The sequence below is a fragment of the Eurytemora carolleeae genome, unplaced genomic scaffold, assembly GCF_000591075.1.
Source record: "Eurytemora carolleeae unplaced genomic scaffold, Eaff_2.0 scaffold175, whole genome shotgun sequence".
NCBI classification, from domain to species: Eukaryota; Metazoa; Arthropoda; class Copepoda; order Calanoida; family Temoridae; genus Eurytemora; species Eurytemora carolleeae.
The window spans coordinates 190,532-215,123 of record NW_019396338.1 but is presented as its reverse complement, the minus strand read 5'-3'; the positions used below and the strand labels follow the sequence as shown (position 1 = coordinate 215,123).

Sequence of the window (24,592 nt, the reverse complement as noted above, 5' to 3'; positions counted from 1 at the left end):
TTATACCAAATTTAAGTTTCATAGAACTTCCAATAAAATATGAAATGCTACTGGATTAGGACCAAAGAAACAGATTTAATTTTTAACTCAATATAAAGTCGACTAAATGCAAAGTTCTTTTATACAAAATTAAAGTAAAAGTAAAGCATCTGTTAAACCTGGGATATCTAGGCTTGATTAGAATAGTTGGTACCTCAAACATTACTCAAATATATAAACAACCTCTTTAATTGTTTCTATTTAGTTGCCTATACAGCAGATGAAGTAGAATACAAGTGGAAGGAAATATTTTAGCACAAAAAAAAATTTAAGTAAAAATGTAGCAAAAATAGTGGCTTATAGTAAATTACGTTGTATATTGTCCATCTAACTAAATGTGCTTATTAGTAAATATGTAAATCATGTATTGCAATTAACCCATTCAATGTAATTAGATATATATACCTTCGTCACAACCATATTGTGATTGCTTAACTACGTTATTTATAACAGCGCATAACTTTTAATTACGCTGTTAAGAGACATAATTCTTATCTAAACTGCAGAAATATAGCAAGTTAATATAGAAACTCCGTACTGTTTTCTGCGAGAGAATAATCATTCCCTGTTTTGAGGATCGTCCACTTTAATTTGGGATCGATAGTTACAAGCTTCCGATTGATTTGATAGCTAACAATATTGTGCCGAGTGGTAGTGGTGTCCATAGATCACGGATCGTATTCATGTGGTTCCCTGTTCTGATTAAGGTTAAGGATTATCCCCTTTAATTTGGGATCGATAGTTGCGAGCTTCCAATTGATATTGATAGTTAACGAGATAGCGCCCAGTGGCAATGGCGTGTTCGTGTATTGACATTGTTAGTCAAGAAATTCTTAATTGTACCTGGAAATTGCTAAGGAGTTGGCATTCACTACAAAAGGACTAAAAGAAATTGAATGCTGTAGAATAAAAATAGAGCATTTGATGCTACACAGAAAATAGCTATACTAGTAAGTTATTAAATCATGCACTTATTAAGTAAACTGGGTCTGTTTACACTGCACGATTGCTGTGCCTCATATTTATTGTTCATGACTTGATTCTAAAAGTCTACTTCCTAATTCAGCGTTTTCTGGTTATCACTGTAGTAAATGATGAAATGTTAGCTAAATATTGCCTATAGAGTGGGGATCCTGTTGGATACGAAGGAGAACTTCAACTTTCTCAGGCATGCTGATATTTTAATCAAAACAAAGAACTAACAACTTATAGTTTGGCTTAACAATACAAAATAATCAATTTTATAATTTAAACAAATATTGGAATGATTCAGTTTGACATAACCAAGACATTGTTCAGAAGTCTAAACTACACCAGATCTGAATCAAGTAAGTAAACTACACCAGATCTGAATCAAGTAAGTAAACTACACCAGATCTGAATCAAGTAAGTAAACTACACCAGATCCGAATGAAGTAAGTAAACTACACCAGATCTGAATCAAGTAAGTAAACTACACCAGATCTGAATCAAGTAAGTAAACTACGCCAGATCTGAATCAAGTAAGTAAACTACACCAGATCTGAATCAAGTAAGTAAACTACGCCAGATCTGAATCAAGTAAGTTAACTACACCAGATCTGAATCAAGTAAGTAAACTAAACCAGATATGAATCAAGTAAGCAAGCTACACCAGATCTGAATCAAGTAAGAAAATCACTATTTTCATATTGTTGAATAATATACTGAATCCAGTTTATGAACTGGTGAACTCCTGTGAACGCCACTAGATGTCCCTGAAAGCATGAGGAGGATCCATGTGAAACTATACCAATTAACTCTGGTCTCCCTTGATTAAGCCTGACAAGTCCAGCCCCCGAGTCTCCAGGGCAGGCGCTGGTCAGCTTGTCTCCCCGGGCGCATATTGTTCCGGAGGATTCCTTCGGACAAACCTCTGATATAAACAATATTGCTTCTTGAAGGCTGGTGGCTTGAAGACCTTTTACTACCATACCCCAACCTCCAAGAAATACCGTCTCGTGGGGACAGGGCAGCCTGGGACTAACTGTTATCCAATCGATGGAATTACTTCGCTTAAGAGTCTTGTCAAGTTTAATTATTGAAATGTCGTTTTGAAATCTGAGTATTTCCATGCTTCTTTTCGAATCCTAAACATAATTTCCAATCATGCCAAAATAATTCATATCTAGTTGATGATTGTTAGGAAACGATTGATTACGCTTGCTTCGGATGTTCAAAGGAAATGAGTTTTAGCCACAAATTCTGATTTTCAAATCGCTATATCTTTGCAACCTGACGGTGTTAGCCTTTGATATTTCAAACTATTATTATTGAACTAAAATAATTCATAGTTTGAAATATCTAAGGTCTCTGACCTTAAATGCAAAATTATAGGGATAAGAAAATCAGAGTTTGTGACAAAAACTCAATTCCTTTGTGATAGAATGAATTACCTGACAGTGCTTGAGCTGGACGTAATCAGCATGCTTTATCACTTCTTTACCAAATACTTTGATGCCATCCTTTCCTCCATTACGATGTCCACCGATCCAAATGGTCACTACAGAAGCAAGAACCTGGTTTTCAGTCCCACCTACCCATATAATAGACACATTAATTTATAAGTCTGGTCAGCAGCAAACAGTTTAAGATGTCCTGTTGAACCGCAACAACAATTCCTTTTGAGGGATCATTATCACAAAATTTAATTTTGGAAATCAAATTAGAATTGAACGTTCCAAAAATAATTTTTGGTTTGTAAAGTTACTCTTTGTAACAAGAAAATTGCCGGTCATTAACAAACTCCCGCTCCCGGTCTTTTACAAAAAATGCTCAGCCCTATATATTGTGTAAAAGAATTAAAGTTTATTAATGCTAACCTAATGCGATACAATGAGCAGCTGTGAGTACTAAAGATGGCGATATGAGTGACCCACAACAGCTGACTGAATGCTGTATTGCTGGGGATAGAATAGGAAAGCTTGAGCGGAGACGAACCAGCCAGGGCCAGGAGTGAGGAACTGCTGTTTTTACCTTTAAATGGATCGTTTAACCCTTTCCCCCCAATGTAGAGTGGTTTTGTTATGGTCCATAATATACTCATTACAAACAGTCCCCCCAACACCACAATTGTGTAAACGTACGTTATTATTTTCTTTACCTTAAATATGGACGTTATGCCAACTGCCAGTAATATTACTTGAAAAATCATGAGAAATTTCTCCATTTTTAGTTTTCATTACTAAGGCTGTTCATCAAGAATTAAGGATTCCCTAAAAAATAACTTTCATCAAAAATTACCTTGGTGTGCATAAAAGATAATTAATACAAATTGTTTGCGAAAAATTTACAATTTACATGTTTCGAGGAACATCTGCATAAGATCGATAAATATTATTCTGTAAATGTATGAATAATATACACCTCAAATGTAAACAATAATTTGTTAATTTAGTCTTGAATTTTCTATAGCGAATTTTCTAAATATCTTATGTCTAAAAAAACAAAGGCATTGGGCTTGAAAACACCAAGGCAAAAGGTATTATATATAACTATTGTGTCAAAAATCAAGATTATACTTAATGTCATTTCTCGCATATCATTTTTTTGGGAAACGCTGTAATTATATATATAAAACCTTTAATCCGGATTTAAGGTCTGCAGTGCAACTAATACATACTTAGTTTATGTTTAGTCAACATATACCCAGGGATATTCTTCACAACTATACCAATATTAATAATTTTTATGTAAAATCTATGTAAATGTATTTTTTAATATTTATAATTTTTATAAATTGTGTAGTAAATAGCTAACACTGAAGTCTGAAGGTTCTAAGAACAACTTAAAAAATTAGATTCTAGAAAATGAGAATTGTTTGAATTTAGTAGAAATACTGGGATTCAGCCTGGAATCGTAAAGCCAGTAATCTTCCCCAGGATTCAGGAAGCATTTCATTGTTTCTTTAGAGATTATTAACAAGTAACGTATGTAGACAAAACATATCATAGAATATTAAAATGTAAATAATAATAATTGATCATCTTATTTTCTAAAGAAACCGAGTCTTTGTTACAAACTTAAATTTTGTAATCCCAATATCTTTCCAACCTGATGGTGAAACCCTTTAATATTTCAAACTATTTGATCTAACAGAATTCTTATTTAAAATATCAAAGGTCTACTCCATTGGGTTTGGCATAAAAACAGTTAGCTAAAAATAATAAAAAAATAATGAAGAAAATAACAAAGAAATTTTTTATATATTTGTAATTTTGTTTCAGTTGGAACATATTCCGTACTGCAAGTAGTTTTCTTATTACAGAGACATACGGGATACTTCCTTATACAGGTATATCATATTATATGTACCGTGTACTTTATATTTGTACTCATTAGGTGAATGTACCGTGTACTCTAATTGTTGTAATAATCAGGTGTATGTACCGTTTACTCTAATTGTTATACTAATCAGGTGTATGTACCGTGTACTCTAATTGTTGTACTAATCAGGTGTATGTACCGTGTACTCTAATCGTTATACTGAGCTGGGTTGGATTCTGGTTAAATAGAGAAGCTACCTCTGATAGAGTTACTTTAGGTAAATTTTATCAGTTATATTCTTTTTTATATAATCTTTTTTTCCACCGATTTTAGAATAATAATTAATTGATTTTGTTATTTTTCTTTCACTTTCAAAAACAAATCTTTTCTGACGAAATACTTCAACAATCACAGTTTTTAGCTTATCGGATGTAAAAAAATAAAAATAATAAATATCTGATCAAAAGTTTTTTCTGTGTTTGTGATTCATTTTGATATTTATTTGAACTCTAGGAATAACAGCTGTGTTGACCCTATCAGCGATTGCTCTGGACAGTAGAACTGATCTTCCAAAGGTTAATTTTACATAATAATTTTTTTTAAATGAAAATATCCCGTGCAGTGTGCTTTATCTGTTATTTGTTTAAAACCGTTAAAATAGCAAGTTTTTCGTAACTTTTCACAATTTGAAAAGAATAAAAGAAAATACTGTTGTTTAATTTATCTTCATTTTTATTTTCTCCTTTAAAGCGTTACATTTTGACTTTTATTACCCCCCCCCCCCTCTATACCCTACAATGTACTTTCTCATATAGGTTCACTATGCTACTGTATACTCGTATATCTAGGTTCACTTTGCTACTGTATAATCGTATATCTAGGTCCATTATCCTACTGCTCTGGATTGGTTTATAATCTGTAGTTTTGGCTACTGTATACTCGTATATCTAAGTCCATTATGCTACTGCTCTGGACTGGTTTATAATCTGTAGTTTTGGCTACTGTATACTCGTGTATCTAGGTCCATAATGCTACTGCTTTGGACTGGTTTATAATCTGTAGTTTTGGCTACTGTATACTCGTATATCTAGGTCCATTATGCTACTGCTCTGGACTGGTTTATAATCTGTAGTTTTTGCTACTGTATAGTCGTATATCTAGGTCCATTATGCTACTGCTCTGAACTGGTTTATAATCTGTAGTTTTGGATACTGTATACTGTATAGTGTATACTCGTGTATCTAGTATTGTATATGAATAAAAATCAATAAAGCAATGCACTGAGTTTCTCAAATATTCAACGAGTCGGTTTTTCTTACAATATATTTATATACAAAAGACACAAAAATACAAACTTCAAATCGAACGATACTTATACAAACTAAATATTATGAATCAAATCAGTTTCATCAAATAGGGGAATTCTTCAAGGGAACCTCAGTTTAAGGGAGCTGACGATCAACTAACTCTCCTCCTTCGATTTTGCTTTATCCTAGGATCGCATTTAACCCTAGCTACCCCGGGGTTGTTCCGCCCCCTCCCCAATGCTTGGGTCTTCAAGATAACGGAAAATTCGGCGTCGCTTGGGTTATTTATAGAATCCAAATGCAAACTCAAATAAATCCGTTAGGATTCAAAATAGGACTCTAAAGTCCAACCGTAGGGTTAAAGAATGGGGGGGGGGAAGGGGGCATGATTCCCCTTGGTAGCTATGATCTCAGCGATCCAAAAAATCCTTGAATTGCTGATCGTAAAAGATCAACAAAACTCGCCCACTGTTACACTAGGTCCATTATGCTACTGCTCTGGACTGGTTTATAATCAGTAGTTTTGGCTACTGTATAGTGTATACTCGTATATCTAGGTCCACTATGCTACTGCTCTGGACAGGTTTATAATCAGTAGTTTTGGCTACTGTATACTCGCGTATCTAGGTCCATTATGCTACTGCTCTGGACTGGTTTATAATCTGTAGTTTTGGCTACTGTATGGCCACTCTATTGGAATTTGCTGGGGTTCACTACTTCACAAAGGTATGCAATAACATCATCGATATATCATGATTTGTAAACAACCAATCCCTTAACCCCTATTCTTTTCTTCTCAATAATATAAATATTGAATATTCAGGGTGCCCCTTAAACATAACAGTTGATAATGGAATTAAAGGTCGTTTTTGTTCTTTGGGACTATTTGCAGCATTATTCGTCAACCGAATTTTACAAGTATTTTACAATAATTACAAGATATAAGGGTATTTCTAGCATTTCCAAAATATGGTCTACCATTTTGTGTTCTCAAATTTAACTCGAGAGTTTTATCAGATTTAAACAGTAATTTGGTTTCATTAAATGAATATAACGCGTGGATTTAACGGTTTTATTAGTATTCCAGAAAGCTGTGACTTTTAATCACAATTTGACCTATCAAAGAAAATTGTGTTGCCTTTTTTCTGATATAATATTTTGCCGACATATTTTTGAATGAAAAGTATTAAACACACAAATCCGTAAGTTTAAACATTTTTTAATTATAGACCAAAACGCATATGACTTTTATATAGAAGAAACCGAACGCCTCTCACTCTGGTTAGTCCGGGACGAAGAAAGGGTCCGGGGTGATAAAGCCGGGCTATTTTCTTTATTTCTCTGATAATACAATATGAATAGCACTTTCAAACTTAGGTTGACGAATAAATGCTGCAAATTATTTCGAAGATCAAAGCTCGATCTTCTAGTTGTTTCTAAACTGTCCTGTCATGTTAAGTGGGACAGCCAAGTGTGTTTGATCTATAGTTTTATAATGAGCTAATCCCACCAATTGAACAGCTATTGAAATTATGCCTCAGCTATTGAGACAGGGTCGACTTTTTAGTGTCGCTAGACCTTGTATTTTAATTTTACCGTGTCAACTTACCTTTATTTTTCACTCTCATGGATACAAAGATGTCTTTGCTTTAAACTGCTTGTTTCTATTTTCAGTTTTGAAGGGATATTTAGCAAATGTTCTAATCGATTCTTACCTCAGAATCTTAGTTTATATGTGTTTCTGCAATAGCTGTAAAGTACTAAATGAAAGGTCGGATTTAATTAAAGATCTAGTTAAACTACTTCTCTCATGCACTCACACACTAGATAAGAAGTTGAACTCTAGGAAGATCTAGTTAAACTTCTCTCATGCACTCACACACTAGATAAGTAGTTGAACCCTACCAAGATCTAGTTAAACTACTTCTCTCACGCACTCACACACTAAATAAGTAGTTGAACTCTAGGAAAATCTAGTTAAACTTCTCTCATGCACTCAAACACTAGATAAGTAGTTCAACCCTACCAAGATCTAGTTAAACTACTTCTCTCATGAACTCACACACTAGATAAGTAGTTGAACTCTACCAATATCTAGTTAAACTACTTCTCTCATGCACTCACACACTAGATAAGTAGTTGAACTCTAACAAGATCTAGTTAAACTACTTCTCTCACGCACTCACACACTAGATAAGTAGTTGAACTCTGGGAAGATCTCGTTAAACTACTTGTCTCATGCACTCACACACTAGATAAGTAGTTGAACTCTAGGAAGATCTAGTTAAACTACTTCACACACTAGATAAGTAGTTGAACTCTGGGAAGATCTCGTTAAACTACTTGTCTCATGCACTCACACACTAGATAAGTAGTTGAACTCTAGGAAGATCTAGTTAAACTACTTCCCTCATACACTCACACACTAGATAAGTAGTTGAACTCTACCAAGATCTATTTAAACTACTTCTCTCATACACCCACACACTAGATAAGTAGTTGAACCCTACCAAGATCTATTTAAACTACTTTCCTCATGCACTCACACACTAGATAAGTAGTTGAACTATTTGTACCTAGCTCAACTGACACACTAGATAAGTAGTTGAACTCTCCCAAGATCTAGTTAAACTACTTCTCTCATACACTCACACACTAGATAAGTAGTTGAACTCTACCAAGATCTATTTAAACTACTTCTATCATGTACTCACACACTAGATAAGTAGTTGAACTCTACCAAGATCTAGTTAAACTACTTCTCTCATGAACTCTCGCACTAGAAAAGTAGTTTAACTATTTGTACGTAGCTTAACTACAGGGTGTCCCACATCAAATTAGACCACGTCAATGGGTCTAAATTACGATGTGGGGGGGACAAATCAGAAAAATTAAGAAGAATGAATCATATTAAAAAATTCAATGAGGATAACAAAAATTTTTTGGCAGAAAATGCTTGATTTTTCGAGTATTATGTAAATTGTCGTCAAAGATTGGAGCTAATCTAATATGATATGGGACGATCTGTACTTCTCAGGTTGGAAGTGGAGAAGCTATGTTTGCTGATGATGATGATGAAGTTGTAGTTGAAGAGGAACTAGTTGATGACGAGGACTGGGAGGATGGAGAGGACTGGGATCAAGTTCCGCATCATTCACAAAGGTCAAAATCAAAAAAAGTTTGAAGACTTTCTAAAACTTCTGAAAGATACACCTTCTAAATATTAAAACTTGGTTTAGATGGGCTTCTAACCCTGGCGGGACATCAAGCTCCTCCAACTGTATAACAACATACAATTCATTGTACGGACTCAACGGTAGCACTAGGTATTTATTCCTCACATTTTATTCTCTTTTGATAGAAAATGGCCCTAGCTGGGAACTTATCCTTATATCCTTAATACCGATCGGTTACTTAATCTGAAGATTAATAACAAGAGGAGAACAAGCATTATTTGATCTGGAGATTAAGAAAAAAAGGAGATCAAGTATTGATCTCAATAACCACTACTCTAAAGTTTTCAGCTCAAGGCATTTAGACAATATTAAAAATAAAAAACACATTTTTAACATTGTATTTTTTGTTTCTAATTCGTTATTATGTCTACAATTGAGTTACATCAACGTTTAGAATTTGTATTTGTACGAGAAAATGAAAGGAATTTCTAAATGAAATATAGTTTTGTTAAATACACATAATTGTGAAAAAATAAATATCAGGTATAAGATCTAAGCATTATAAAAATAGAAGAAAACCATTCTATCTTCACACCAATTCCACCAATACAACGTTGGGGAAAGAAATTATTCTAATTTCAGTACCATTTAACAAACAAGCTTCTTGAAAGGGTGTCTGAGATAAAAAAAATCTTGAAACGAGAAAATCTGAGAATAGTAAATTTTACTTCAGTGAGAGTACTGCGAGTCTAGCAAACCAGTTCGGAAATTATAGAAAAACTGTCCATTCAGGTATTATGATTATCATCAGTTTTATTCATTTTTTCATCATCAATTCTAACTATTTTTAAAAAGAACAATTAATATCTTTGATAACTAGACATATTCTATCATTAACAGTTATTTAATCTTAATCTTACTTTCATTGATATTGTTATAATTGTAGATTGTTAGTCATTATTATAAAGATATGTATTATTTAACCAATATCTTTGGCGTTAATTCCATTACTAAATGTATAGTATTATCATTATTATCAATATAATTATTCATGTAATCTTAATTAATATTACGATATTTATTACAAAAACATTTTCTTTTATAATTTTTATTTTTACTATTTTGGCAGGGAACTGTCAGATGTCTGAATATAGAAAGCAGAATGGAAGCAGGGGGCATGAAAATTCTGTCTGTAGGGAACACAGGTCGATAGTCATTTATTAATTCACAATCAGGGTGCTCGGCACCAAAAACAATTCTTGAATTTGGAAACTCGTTGAGTTGTATTTATATCGTGTATCATATAATAAAGTAGTAATCTCTGTTGTTCTGTCTGATCATAACTCAGGAACCCCTTGACAGATTTGCCTCAAATTTTGATTGGGGAACTCCAGAGAACCCCGGGAATGTTCTTAGTCTGGGTTTGAGTTGAGTGGGTCGACTTCTATAGCGCAAATTTAGTTTCCTGGTGAAATCGTCCAAGTGTGGGTAAACGGTGGGAGTAACTATGAGTAATCTGGGTTGTAGCACCGGGTTCCCAAGCTAGTATTTTATATAATTGAAGAGTGTATATATATATACAATATAATATATAATATATAATATATGCGCAAAACATCATGGAAAAATCAACAAAACTTTTTTCTTCTCAAAAGTTTGCTTCGAACTTTGTCGGATCCAATATTAGATCTTTCAATATCTACGAATATATGCTGAATTAGTGTGGACAAATTAAAATAATAAACAAAACCTTAATCATATTTATGCTAAAGTTGATGTGAATGTGAGTGTATATTTTATATGATATATATCTATATATAAATTTGGCTTGTCTGTCTGTTTGTTTGTTTGTCTGTCTGTTTGTTTGTATCCAATAAACATCAAAACGGCTGAACCGATCGGGCCCAATTTTTTTGTGGGACATCTAGGGACCCCAGGGAAAGTTTATGAATGATTAAAATTTTAAATATTTGTCTCCATCAAAATTCGATCGTCATTAAATTTTTTAAAATTTTGAAAATCCGCGAAATTTTTTGTGAAAGAGAACATGTTCACAATTAATTTAGAAGATGGGCGCGAAGCGCCCTCTAAGGCTAGTATGTATATTCAATATATTATTAAAATTTATCCACACAAAGATCTACGTATATAAATGGTGAAGTTTAAGGTTGTTGGAAAAATTGATGGTTTCTTATTGAATGTGCTCTGAACAGATGTTAGGTACTTTCCCAAAGGATTTTCCCAAGTGACAACTTCCCAACCGTTCAATTTCCCAAGCAGCAACTTCCCAAGTCTGCCCTAAAGACAGCACTCGGCCCCTAGCCTGTTCTAACCGCAGCGATCGGCCCACTAGTCATTTTCGAGAAAAATCAGGATTAAAATAATCTACTTTCAAAATTATTTCGTGCCTTCGTAATCATACAGAGCTTTAAGGGTACCACTGTGAATCGTACATCCCTCTCTATTTAACGGAAAAGTTAATATCATGACTACAGCTTTATAAAGTGTTTTTGATTGAAACCCTATTTTCCGCTGAAGTGAAAATAAATATTTTCAGAAATCACCCAGGAGTAATGCAATATACAGATTGATCTTTAAAGTGAAGTACATGGCCTGTACAATAATTAAAGGATTAGCGGGTACATAATCACTCTATATTCTATAACCTCGTTGGCCTATCCTAAACTTTGGCAAGTTGCCGCATGGGTAATTGCACATATAGCAAGTTGCTATTTGGGAAATTATCACTTAGGAAGTCGCCTGTTGGGAAAATGGCTTTGGGAAAATACCTATAATCCTCTGAACATTATCCCACCATTTAAACCCTTTGTTTCGTACATTATAAAAAGATACGTTTTGTAAAAATCTTTCTTGGCGTGGATTTCCAAAATATATTAAATCTTTTAAAGAGGAAAATGTGTTACCAGCCTTCAGAAAAGTTAGGTCCAATCAGCTTAACCGTTTATTTTTCATATATCAAATACAAACAAGTAAACAAATATGACAATCAATCATTATCTACTTATAAACGTACAACATATGCAATATGTCGACCACGTATAGTATTTTTCTATACATAATATTTGAATTTACTGAACTAAAGAATAGTGCCAAAATATGATTGATCATTTGAAATAGGCATGTAAGACTCTTTTTGAACATTCGTAATCATTCATAGAAAATCCCCAGAAAATCCTCTTTCATCCAGGGGGTTAGGTGATTTTAATGTGTACCCCCCCCCCCCTCCGGCCAACAAAACAATTATCTTTATATAATGGTTAGGTAGTATATAAATATATATAAAGAGAATGGGCCTTAAGAAAAAGGTCATTAGGCAGGAGCAATACTTGAACACAACATAAAACAATGGGTTTTATTGTTGTTCTAAACAAAGTGCAGTGTTCTTCATTTAACATTTAGCTTCTTAAAGAGACTGTATATAGAACTTCAAGTGCTGTGTTCTTCATTTAACATTTAATTTCTTAGATGGTCTGTATACAGAACTTCAAGTGCTGTGTTCTTAATTTAGCATTTAGTTTCTTAGATGGACTGTATACAGAACTTCAAGTGCTGTGTTCTTCATTTAACATTTAGTTTCTTAGATGGTCTGTATACAGAACTTCAAGTGCTGTGTTCTTCATTTAACATTTAGTTTCTTAGATGGACTGTATACAGAATTTCAAGAGCTGTGTTCTTCATTTAACATTTAGTTTCTTAGATGGTCTTTATACAGAACTTCAAGTGCTGTGTTCTTCATTTAACATTTAATTTTTTAGATGGACTGTATACAGAACTTCAAGTGCTGTGTTCTTAATTTAGCATTTAGTTTCTTAGATGGACTGTATACAGAACTTCAAGTGCTGTGTTCTTCATTGAACATTTAGTTTCTTAAAGGGACTGTGACCACCATGTTAGAGATCCTAATGTCCGATTAACAACTGTACCCTTTCTACATTTCTCTAAACCATATTTAAGAAGATATCGTCGTTTTTCTCATAAAGTGTTAAAATCCACCGGGAAAAAAATCCAAAAGACATTTTTAAAGAAAAAAAGGCATTTGAGTATTCTTAATTTTCAGACAGAAACATATTTGTGCTCATGGGAAATTTTTAATTGTACCGTTGTGATTTGGATACATGTCATTTGAAATTTACGAATACTGGTCCTTTTAACTAAACTAAACTAAACTAAACTAAACTAAACTAAACTAAGCTAAACTAAACTAAACTAAACTAAAATAAACTAAACTAAACTAAACTAAACTAAACTAAACAAAACTAAACCAAACTAAACTAAACTAAGCTAAACTAAACTAAACTAAACTAGACTAAACTAAACTAAACTAAAGTAGACTAAACTAAACTAAACTAAAGTAAACTAAACTAAACTATCCTAACTAATTAAACAAAACTAAACTAAACTAAATTATCCTAACTAATTAAACCAAACTAAACTAAACTAAACTAAACTAAACTAAACTAAACTAAACTAAACTAAACTAAACTAAACTAAACTAAACTTAACTAAACTAAACTAAACTAAACTAAACTAAACTAAACTAAACTAAACTAAACTAAAGTTTATTGTTAAGGCCGAGGCCTAAATGTATAATTTTTATTGCCTGAAAATATATAAATGGTTGAGATATATTTCAATATATGTTCATATATTTACATAATAGTTGTTTTATGCTCAATTATCTATTTTCGGCAAAAAAATAGGCCAACATACAAAACAATCTTTTTCTTCTAAGAATATATTTTTTCTTATTATTATTATCTTTGTCTGCATTCGACCATGGTTGGTAATAACTATTAAAATAATGATATGAAGGATAATTTTTACAAGCTAAAATACAAGCAAATTCTTAATATTAACTTCTTTCTTTTCTAGGCATTTTATTACAATTACAATTAATATTTATATTAGCAAAAAAGATTTGCAGTTCATGTTTTTAATGAAATCTAATTGAAAAGGATTTTTTACCTTTTTAAAGGAATTGGTCCGGGGGGGGGCATGCATATTTTTCAAGCGGGGCTTAGCGAATTTTTTAGGCCTTCCCCCTTCCCCCCCCTCTTCATACGTCTCTGAAAATTTAAATTAGTGTGTACGGAACAATTTAACTCTTTTTTACTTTACCCTTGATTTCAAATTAGCTAAAAATGTCAAAACGACTAATTTTTTGTTTAAATCAACAGGCTAAATTTCATTTAAACTCTTAAAGTTGTTCTCTAGATGCTAGTTAAGTTCGTATAATAGTATGAACACATTTTGCTATAACCCTGGGTTTCTTTGTTTAGTAGATAACTAGCTCGAGAACCCAGCATTGCCTAGGTTACTAGCGCTTGGTCGTAAATTATGATTTTAGCTATTTTTTCCTATAAAACTGGAGCCAATCAACTTAGAATCTCAAACTTAAGCTAACATCATTTCTGTGGTTCTCCCAGGCTCACCAACCAAAGTTTGAGACAAATCGGTCAAGGGGTTTAGAGATTACAACCTTGGTGAACAAGTAATTACTGGTTATATCAAGTGTACTCAAGATATAATTAGTTCATTTATACAGGGATCTCCACCAAGCATGAGACTTTGATGACAACCTAAGATTTTTTTCTTTGATAACTATTGTATATTAAATGTTTCGCTGTTTCCCTTTATTTTTGGTTAAAAGATGCTCAATATGAATTTAATTAAACCTTAAACCGGGAATTTCATAATCTTAAAAAAATTTTATGTAAATTGAAACACATTTTTAAAACATTTTTTTTATTTGTTTGATACTATTACGTTTTAAGTTTATATAAATGGTTCTTAGAGCCAGTAAACAGATTTCGATTTGACATAGGTCTGTTTGGAAGATTTTATCTAACAATTTTTCTGAAGGTTTTCGCCAGAATTTCACCATTTTTAACTAACATATACTTTGTTATAGCATTATCGAAGATGGTGGCTCTAGAGAAAGTATAAAGGTAACTTAAATAAAATTTTTCCACGGTCAAACCAAAACATTATTGTACATTTTTTGTGGCTCACTTAACGGATTTAAAATTTAAAATTACAAGATGAAGGTTAAAATATTTTTGGAAACATCGGATGTAAAAAATAAACCATACCAATCAACTAATAATTTTATTATTTTTTTATTTAGATAGATAGATAGATAGATAGATAGATAGATAGATAGATAGATAGATAGATAGATAGATAGATAGATAGATAGATAGATAGATAGATAGATAGATAATGTCTGAAAGAGGCTACATATATTTAAGACTGAAAGTTAAGAATATTTTCGTTTACAAACTTTACTTTCTTCTTATACTAGATGGACAAAGATAATGTCTTTGAGAAACTCTTTTCAAAATTAGAAAACTTGAAACTATTAAACAAAGAATTATTTAATATAATTGTGTAATTTTTTATTACTGTTAAATCTGAATAAAATATTTTGCAATTAATTACTAAGCGATATTAGCTTGCTCCTTGACAAAGTTGTTTTCACTTTAATGTTTAACTAAGGGCAAGGTTATAATGCAAGGAAAGTTAATTGCGGTTGCGTATTCTCTGCGTACATATTGGAACCAGTTCTCTCTGGGCGGATTTTGTAAACAAAAATAGATGCATCAGTGTTCGTTCAGTATCCGAGGAGGTTAAAAGCATTTAATTTCGATAATTTTGAAAATTCACATGATAGTTTCCTATGACCAGAATATTTCATAGATTATTTTTGTGAAAATGGATTCCATGTCAGGCTGTGACATCCGTCTTGTGTTTACTTTTTCGCCCAAAGACAGTACACTGCAGTACAAAAATGCGTATACTGTGAAATAACTTTCCTTGCATTGGTACCTTGACTAAAGGTAACTATATGTCATCCAAAGTTTCAAATCCTTTGTGAACAAGCAAAAAATCAAATACACTAGCTAAATTAGAAGCAACATTTATACAAGAAAAATATTTTAAAAAATCAATATCAAATATTAAAAGTCATTGGAGTAGTCGATTTTTTCCATATTTCTAAACATGCATGCTAAAATTTAGTATTTTAATAATTGTCAAAGTAAAGCTGAGACCAAGGAGTATGGAATATACAGGAGAAGTAATCGACCCAGCCCGACCTATCATATGATAATGTATGTTTTAAAGATGGTACTCTATTTGAAAAAGAAATATTTGTCTGCTGTAAAGATACCACATACACTAATTTAGAACAGGTTATTGTATACATTAAACAGGGAAAAAAGTAGACTGAATAACAACAAACAAAAACTTGTTTGTTATACAAACACATTGGCAATACAAACATATATTCATTATATAAAAAATTTGTTCTATTTGATATGGTATAGTAAAAAGCCACATTTAAAAATTAAAGGACGACCTTAAAAACATTTTTACAAAAGAAGTCCCGTCTGCAAAGCATGTATATGATAGGGCGGGGCGGCTCGATTCTTTCTCCAGTATATTCAATACTCCTTAGTTCAGACCTTCACCCTTAATTAAAGTTTGTCTAATCCTTTTAACTAAATCCTTAAATGTGTTTAACCAGATTCCATTTCGGTAACAATTTCATATGCAATCTTCAAAGTTCATGAAAATTTGAAATTGCACATGGAGTAAAATATGATCCAAAACATGTAAGATTTCAATCCAACGTGAAATTTTCTTTAATTTGTCGTACAGTCTCTTTAATGGTTGTATCTAAGTACAAGTATCCGCTAGTATGTTGACAACCCAATTTCCGATATATATTTCTCCATAGTAGGGGATCAGGAGCTTTTCCAATAGAAAACTGAAATAACAATTCACGAAGACCTAATCTATATTTATCCAGCTAATTTTAACCGAATCAATTCTTTTAAAATTTCTTTTTTATTTGATCTAGACGTATTTTATGGAAAAGATAAATGCACGCTGATTTAAAAGTTCAGTTCTTGTCCCAACCACTTTTGATTACAATGTGACTAATTAAACATTTATTTTTAGCCTTTTTTTCTTTACTTTTTGTCAGCTATTCTTAACTTTATAAATTGTAAAAGGAATTGACTCTTTGCCACAAACTCTGATTTTCGAATCCCAATATCTTTGGAACCCAATGTCGTAAACCTTTGATATTTCAAACTTATATTTTTTGAGCTTAACAAAAGTCATAGTTTGAAATTTCAAAGGTTTACGACGTTGGAATCCAAAGATATAGGGATTAGAAAATCAAAGTTTATGGCAAGAAGTCAATCCCTTTAAGACGAAAACGCAATTAAATTAAAATTGAAAAGCCTGACCCATTTCGCCCTGGTTAGTAAACAATTAGAAGTAATTTCAACAACATTTCAATAAAAAAAAATTTGTCTTGCAACATGCACCTAGCTTTGTTTTTCTTTCCAAAACGTTTAATCATGAACTGTTTGCAACCTGATGGAGACTTTTAATATTTCAAACCAAAGAAAGTTACTCGATCAATAAAGTTTGAAATATCAAAGAGTGATACTACCATCCTAGATTGCAAAATGTTTAAGTTTAATGAGTATAAAAGGGAAACCAATCCCTCCCCTATCCATCCTTTAATTAGTAAACCTGGTTGGGTTGGTTTTGTCTGGCTTCCATAGAATAGAAGAAACCCAACAAGTATTGATTCTCTTGAGTTAGGAAGAAGTTTTTATATTGATTAAAACTTTTTATTATATCTCAGAAAACCAAATTTTAGCTGCGTCGATGAACCTCCTACTTTCGGTTCAAATTTAAACCAACGATTCAAAGTTAAATATTCAGGAAGGATTTTAATCAGTGATTAAAATTTGATCCGGCGGTAGGCACTTCTAATCTATTCGGTCTCACATAGAACAAATATTTCTTATCAAATCAAATTTAAATAAATAATGCTAGAAGACATTTTGTTTTGGTTCAGTTCTTTTCCTACAGCTTTGCATCCTGTTGGTTTTAACCTCTGTTTAATCATCCAGAATTTGAAATGTCAACAACATCGGATTGCAAAGATATAGGAATTGGAAAATCAAAAAATCTCGAAAGAAAACAGTCCCCTGAAGATAAGAGAATATTTGCAGTTTCGGATATTGAATGCTTAATGTTCTTTTAAATAAACCTTATCCTGAATGTTTGGTGTCAGGATGAGCGAATGATGAATTGTGCTAAAGTTTAGAAAAGAAGTCTTTATACTTTAAAGGAAAAGAATACCAAGAAATTTACAAAACATGATTTGATTCAACAGAACTCATAGTTTGAAATATCTCAGGTCTGTAACATTTGGCTCCAAAGATATAGTGATTAGAAAATCAGAGTTTGCGGCAAAGACTCAATTCCAACGTATATTCTCCCTTTAAGTAAAGATGTGGGGAAAAAGGATTACTGGAAGAAGTTTAATGCCTCAAAACAAAGTTGACTCCATTGAAATGTAATATTGTTTTACTATTTTTAGCTTACAGAAAAAATCTTTAATATTTCAAACGTTATTATTTGAGTCTGCGGCAAAGACTCAGTTTCTAAATTCGTTTGGTTTCGTTTCTTTTTGTCAATAAAATACATTTTATCACCAAGGGTGAGTGAAAAAGAAAATTTGGGTTAACGTTGTTTTATAGAATTGGTGGGAAAAAAATTGTGAACAATGAATAATGATTTCCGGAAACTAACTTTGTTTGGGAAAACTTGTAGTTGTCTCAACTTTATTATTTTTCAGTCCACTGTTAAAGCTGTTCAAACCCAGACAGAGAAATCTATTTCCTTACTCAGACAATTTATGTTCTGTCTTGCAGCTAATATAGAGTACAGGTAGAGTACAGAGTAAAGGCAGAGTACACAATGTAGATTACTGGTACAGAGTACAGGTAGAGTACAAAGTACAGGTAGAATACAGAGAACAGGTAGAGTACGGAGTACACAATATAGAGTACTGGTACAGGGTACATGGTACACAATATAAAGTACAGGTACAGTACAGAGTACATAATATAGAGTGCAGTCACAGTAAAAAGTGCACAATATAAAATAAAGGTAGAGTACAGAGTAAATGTCCAGTACAGAGCACACAATATAGATAACTGGTAAAGTACAGAGTACACATTATAGAATACAGGTACAGTGTACACAATAAAGTCTACATGTACAGTACATAGTACACAATATAAAGTACAAGTACAGGACAGAGTACACAAAATGTTGTGCAGGTACAGTAGAGAGTACACAATATTGAGTACAAGTGAAGTATAGAGTACAGAATATAGAGTACAGCTACAAAGTGCACAATATAGAGTACAGGTACATTGTACACAATATTGAGTACAGTTACAGAGGTACAGAGTACATAATATCGATTCCAGGTAAAGTACATAGCCCTGTGCAGTACAGAATAAAGTACCAAAATACACTGTACAGCATTTAAATGGTTATGTGTTGTTAATATCACCAACATTTTATTTTAGAAGAGAAAGAGAAAAGTCCGCTGGATCCAGGGCTGCAGGAACTATTAATTCTGTGTCAAAAATAGATAATATTGCCAGGTTACAAAAATAAATAGTATGTCCAGATTACCCAAATAGATAATATTGCCAGGATACAAAAATAAATAGTATTACTAGGTTACCAAAATAGATAATCTTGCCAGGTTGAAAATATAGACAATATGGCCAAGTAACATTAACAGATAATATTGCCAGGTTACCAAAAAATTTTGCCAGGTTAGAAAAAAGATAACATTGCCAAGAATCACGAATATTGTCGTGTTGCATAAATATATAATATTGCCTGTTTAAAAAGAAATGTTGCTAGGTAGAATTAATTAACAGATAATATTGCCAGGCTACTTTAACAGATGATATTGCCTGGTTAAATTAATAGATAATATTGCCAGGCTACCAAAATGGATAATATTGCCTGGTTAAAAAAAAGATAATGTTCCCAGGTTACAAAGAAAGATAACTTTGATAGGCTACTAAATTAGATAATATTGCCTGGTAAAAAAAGAGATAATGTTGCCAGGTTAAAAAAATAGATAACTTGGCCATGGCTACTAAATAAATAATATTGCCAGGTTAATAAAATAGATAATATTGCCGTAGACCGTAATTTTTTAAAATTAACATAAAATCAAAAAAAATATCTTTTCAAATTTTGTTGAGGATTTTTTTTTAAAAGGCAATAAAATAAATTAGTATATTTTAGGATACTATTAAAATAAATTAGTATATTTTAGGATACTATTTCCGATGACTTTCGTTCTATATAACGTGATCTACTGGACTCACTATTTCAAGGAAATTACAGTGTATAATTTAACCATTTTATATTTTCTACCTCATCTCTCATTATTCTTACATTTTTTTCAAATAAGAATATTTATGTGTACATATTTTCAAATTTCTAATTTTGGCTGTTTTTTTTTAATTTATAAATTTCACAAAAGAAAATCAATCCCCGCCATCCCCAATATCATTTCCTTATACCCATTCCCAACCCTCCTCCATCCCAAATCCCCCCTCCTCCCCTATCCAACCAGTCTCAAACCAAGTTCAATCTCATTTTTAGTAAGATAACAAATTCCAAGCAAATAATTTCGAAAGAAAAAGGGAGTGATTGCGAAAATATACATGGGTTAAGCCATAATTCTATTTTCATTTCTTCTCTATGTTTTTTAAAGTTAATTAAGAAAGTAGCTAATTAGCAGTTGTGTGATCGTTTTTTTTCCTAAATGAGAGTAATTCTGATCCAAATTCATTTACAGAATGAAGCAATAGATGTAAACTTATAATCCCCTTGATATATTTTTGTGAACAATCCATTTAATCTAAAATGAACATTTTTCAAATTCTCAACAAAATATCTGAAAATAGCAGTTTACCCATTCCCAAATTTTCAGATATGTACGGACAAGAAAAAAAACAGATTTTTTATTTTAGGAGAATCACAAGGACAAAGATCTCTTATCATGCTTATATACTTTTCCTTCTTTTTTTGGCAACACCTTTTTTTATTCGTTTCGTTTTGTTTTTATAAAAGCTTCTTTCCAACGCGTCTCTGACGACCTTAAAAATTATACAGTTGAAATAAACATTTGAATTTGTCCCGACCCCGCTTGAATCAAGAAGGGGAAGAAAATGCTGTTTCTTGTAAATGTTAAGGCTGAAACTAGAAACCAATCGAAAAAGATAAAATCTGCAAGAATGCCTTTAAACCCTTCCTTTCTATAACCATACCGAGCCAAATGCTTTTAAAGTTTCTATTTTTAGGATTTTCAAACATCCGGGATATTTTCTTTAATGAAAAGGGAAACTTTTCTAGAAAATATTGATTTTTAAGATATCTTATTCAAATTTTTATATTTTATATTTTGAATTTTTTAAACCTTTAAAATTCCCCATTGGGCAAAAACTGATTAAAATTTGTTTTATATTTTATATTTTGAATTTTCTTTTTTTAAAAACCTTTAAAATCCCATCGGGCAAAAATGCACAACTTTTTTAAGTTCGGATCATTTCCTACTCCGTTTTTCCAGATTTATCTGTATATTTCAATACTTTATTTGAATATATGTTTCTGTGATTTACCAGGCCACAGAGCAGTTTAACTGGGGGGATCACGCAGTCCGAGGAAACATCAGAGAACCATAAACTTACGCACTTTTAGTCATATTTTCACGCATTTCATAGATTCGTAAAAAATAGAAAAAGGGTAAAGTGAAAATCATAAAATGTTAAAAAAGGTTTTGTATTCAGACATCTCTTTGTTAAAACAATGCAAAAAAAAACATTTTTAACGCGCAATTTTGGTATAAAGATTCCTTGGCACAAAAATTGGAAGTTTTATGATTTTAAAGAATTAGAAAACACCAAACAAATTTTAAAAAATTGTGTCATATTTTTTTTCTTCGGAATTCAGATGAAAGAATAATGTGTTTGATAAAAATAATTAAGGCTGAATGCAAAGAATTGCCGTGCGCGCGCTGAAACTGTATTATCAAAATCATATTTTTTAACATCATCAAACAAAATTTCTTAAATGTCATTTTTTGACTCCCACAGTTTTCCAATTGTATATATCACAGTTAAATTTTATTCAAACAACCTGAAAGTCTAATCCTTTGAAGATATGCTTTTAATCATGACAAACAATACTATTTCATAGGTATCTTTAAAAAATAAGGATTTGATTTTTTTTGTCAAAATCCTTAATATCTACAGTGGTAACCAGTAAACTCTGGAATGTTAAGACGACTTTTAGACTCAAGTTATGACGTTAAATAGTCCAATGAGCATGCGACAGCAATATTGCAGTGTAAGCAGAACCATTGCACTTAATATTTGAGTTTATAAATGCCTTGCAAAACTTTTTATTTATAAAATACTCTTAAGTCTTGCAATGAAGTCGTCTTCCTATTTCAGAGTTTTCTGGTTATCACTGTAACAGAGATTATTTTTATCTGACAAAAAACATTTTAAAACGATGAAATTTTTCGTTCATCAGTTAATTAGTAACTTTTTATTTAAATCAAACTTTAAGTTTCTGATTAAGAAACCTTACAAATATATTTAAATATGTTAAAATTTGAATAAAATATATAACTTTAATTTCATAAATAGAATGGAAAACATTAAAAACATGTAACACCCGCCACAAACTCTATTTTCTAATCCCTATAGTTTTGCAACCTGATTGTGTAAATCTTGGATATTTTAAACTTCGACAATTTATTAGAAAATTTGAGCTTAAGGCGAATAAAAAGGTTCTTGCTAAAGAAAAAATTAGAAATATTTTGTTTTCTACTTTGGTCTGGTGGTATCACACATCATATTTATATTACTTTTCAAGAAATACATTTAAACAATTTCAAAATGTCCTCGGTAATTTGAATTTCTTTCCTTTCAATATTATTCATCAAACATTGGGAAAGTTTTTAATAAATTCAAAAGTTAAAGAATAATCTTGGAGTTCAGTTATTTTTAGCAGATTGATATATTTTAAAACATAAGTTTTGAGAATCAAAAATAGAAATATTTCAAAATCTTTTTTATTAAGTCCCTTAAATATGGATGTTTTGATTTAAAAACCTAAATTGGAAAAAAATGATCTTCTATATAATAAACAAGACATTCGTATATATGTTCCCAATAGCCGATCAAACGGCTAGACCGGAAGAGATGATGTTTTTTTAGGTAACCCAGTTGTATCCCAGGGTAACATAGACTAAAAAAAATCTAAAATTTTTTCGGCTACCTTCCTTGATCTGTATCAACGCCTCAGAATCCGTGAAGATAATTGGTGAATCTAAAATCTTCCTTGCCAGTTCAACTAAGGCTGACAAATTCTGGATTTTTACTAAATTTTGCGGATTTTAGAGTTTTTATTAAAGAGTTTATTCGGTTTAAAATCGAATAAAATTATATGAGCAACTGCCTTGTGTATAATTTGGGAAATTATATTTTTGTCGGGATTTTTACGTAATATAGTTAGTTTGAAGTTAATATTCAAGCCTTTAAATCCCGAACGTAAATGTCCCGAATTATAACACAAGGCAGTTGCAGAAATAGATATTATGTTTTTACTCATTACTCCTCTTAGTAAAAACATATTGAGATGAACATAAAGTTTGAATTTATAATATGTTAACGGCTAAATATGATTTTCTAATTATTGTGCGTAAATTTAAAAGTAGAGGAGCTATGAGGTAACAAAGTCGTAGGAGTAATATCGCATAAATTTGACCTTCTCCATTTGTCTCACTTTAGTTTCAGTAGAAGTAAATATTTTCATTTACTGTTAGCGCCGATTAAAGGATTCATAACTCTGATTGGATAATGAAATAGAAAGATAGATTTTACAGCCATACTATTTCTATTGGTTCAGAATAGACAACAAACACATGACTGAACCTTGATTGGATCAGGCGCTAATGGACTTGGAATACAGTGGTCTGCTTTCCTGTCCTGTCTTTCTTATTTTTAAAGAATATAATGTAGTTTAAAGCTTTCACTTTAATAAACACGCGGTTTTAAAAATAAATTTAAAAATAATTTTTTCTTTTGTTTGATTAAATAAAATAACTTTGAGATTAATTAATCTATGCTTTGACATCAGTCAAATATCGGCTCGTTAGAAATTTTATGGCACCAAGAACTATGTTAGTTATATGTTTGATGAATTATAAAGTACCGCAGGATCTATAGGTATAAAAAGAGTAGAGAGCAATTTATTATCAAGAGGTAAAGAGTGAGGAAAGATTTGGATTATATGAAAAATAGATGTTCTATAGAAATGGAGCAATGGCGAGGGAGTTATACTTAAACCCCAGAAGTGGGTGATCAGAGTTAAAGATAGAATTTCCTTCTAAAAAAGAAATAACAAAAGTTTATTTTAGTAAAAAAAAAATAGAAAGGTTTGACAAGGTTTAAGGTTTGTATACAAAATGTCCAAAAAAGACACATGTCTTAAAATCAAAAATAGTTTTTCAAAAGCAGAAATTTTACCTAAATTTCACCCTTTAACCCTCTACTTTTAATACCTCTATCTTCAAGGGGTTAACAGTGAAGAACACTAGACTGGAGTCGAATAAAAGAATTATTATAAAAACAGTTTTCTCTTTTCTGTTAGAATTTTGATCTATAGAATTCACAATTATTCAGTCTTGGCAACTTTCAATAGAAATATGCTTTCTATTGTTCATTCTTTTAGACAAAGGTATTCATTATTCATTATTCATTATTCATTACTTATTATTCATCATTTATTATTCATTATTTATTAATCATTATTCATTATTCATTATTCATTATTCATTATTCATTA

General features: G+C 31.5%; 1 protein-coding gene across 1 annotated transcript in view; it reads left to right on the top strand.

Moving 5' to 3' along the window:
* LOC111701232 (gamma-aminobutyric acid receptor alpha-like) overlaps window positions 1-22,176 on the top strand; it is a 36,599-nt gene extending 14,423 nt beyond the window's left edge. The window contains exons 12-27 of the mRNA XM_023472420.1: window positions 245-282; window positions 1,163-1,207; window positions 1,313-1,367; window positions 4,284-4,351; window positions 4,513-4,600; window positions 4,837-4,898; window positions 6,258-6,356; window positions 8,668-8,792; window positions 8,870-8,956; window positions 9,540-9,598; window positions 9,936-10,011; window positions 14,739-14,775; window positions 18,495-18,586; window positions 19,237-19,314; window positions 20,007-20,067; window positions 21,361-22,176. Of these exons, the coding sequence (XP_023328188.1) occupies window positions 245-282; window positions 1,163-1,207; window positions 1,313-1,367; window positions 4,284-4,351; window positions 4,513-4,600; window positions 4,837-4,898; window positions 6,258-6,356; window positions 8,668-8,792; window positions 8,870-8,956; window positions 9,540-9,598; window positions 9,936-10,011; window positions 14,739-14,775; window positions 18,495-18,586; window positions 19,237-19,314; window positions 20,007-20,067; window positions 21,361-21,420 (1,130 nt within the window). The 3' untranslated portion in view covers window positions 21,421-22,176. The remainder of the gene's footprint in view (window positions 1-244; window positions 283-1,162; window positions 1,208-1,312; window positions 1,368-4,283; window positions 4,352-4,512; window positions 4,601-4,836; window positions 4,899-6,257; window positions 6,357-8,667; window positions 8,793-8,869; window positions 8,957-9,539; window positions 9,599-9,935; window positions 10,012-14,738; window positions 14,776-18,494; window positions 18,587-19,236; window positions 19,315-20,006; window positions 20,068-21,360) is intronic.
* Window positions 22,177-24,592: the final 2,416 nt, after the last annotated feature.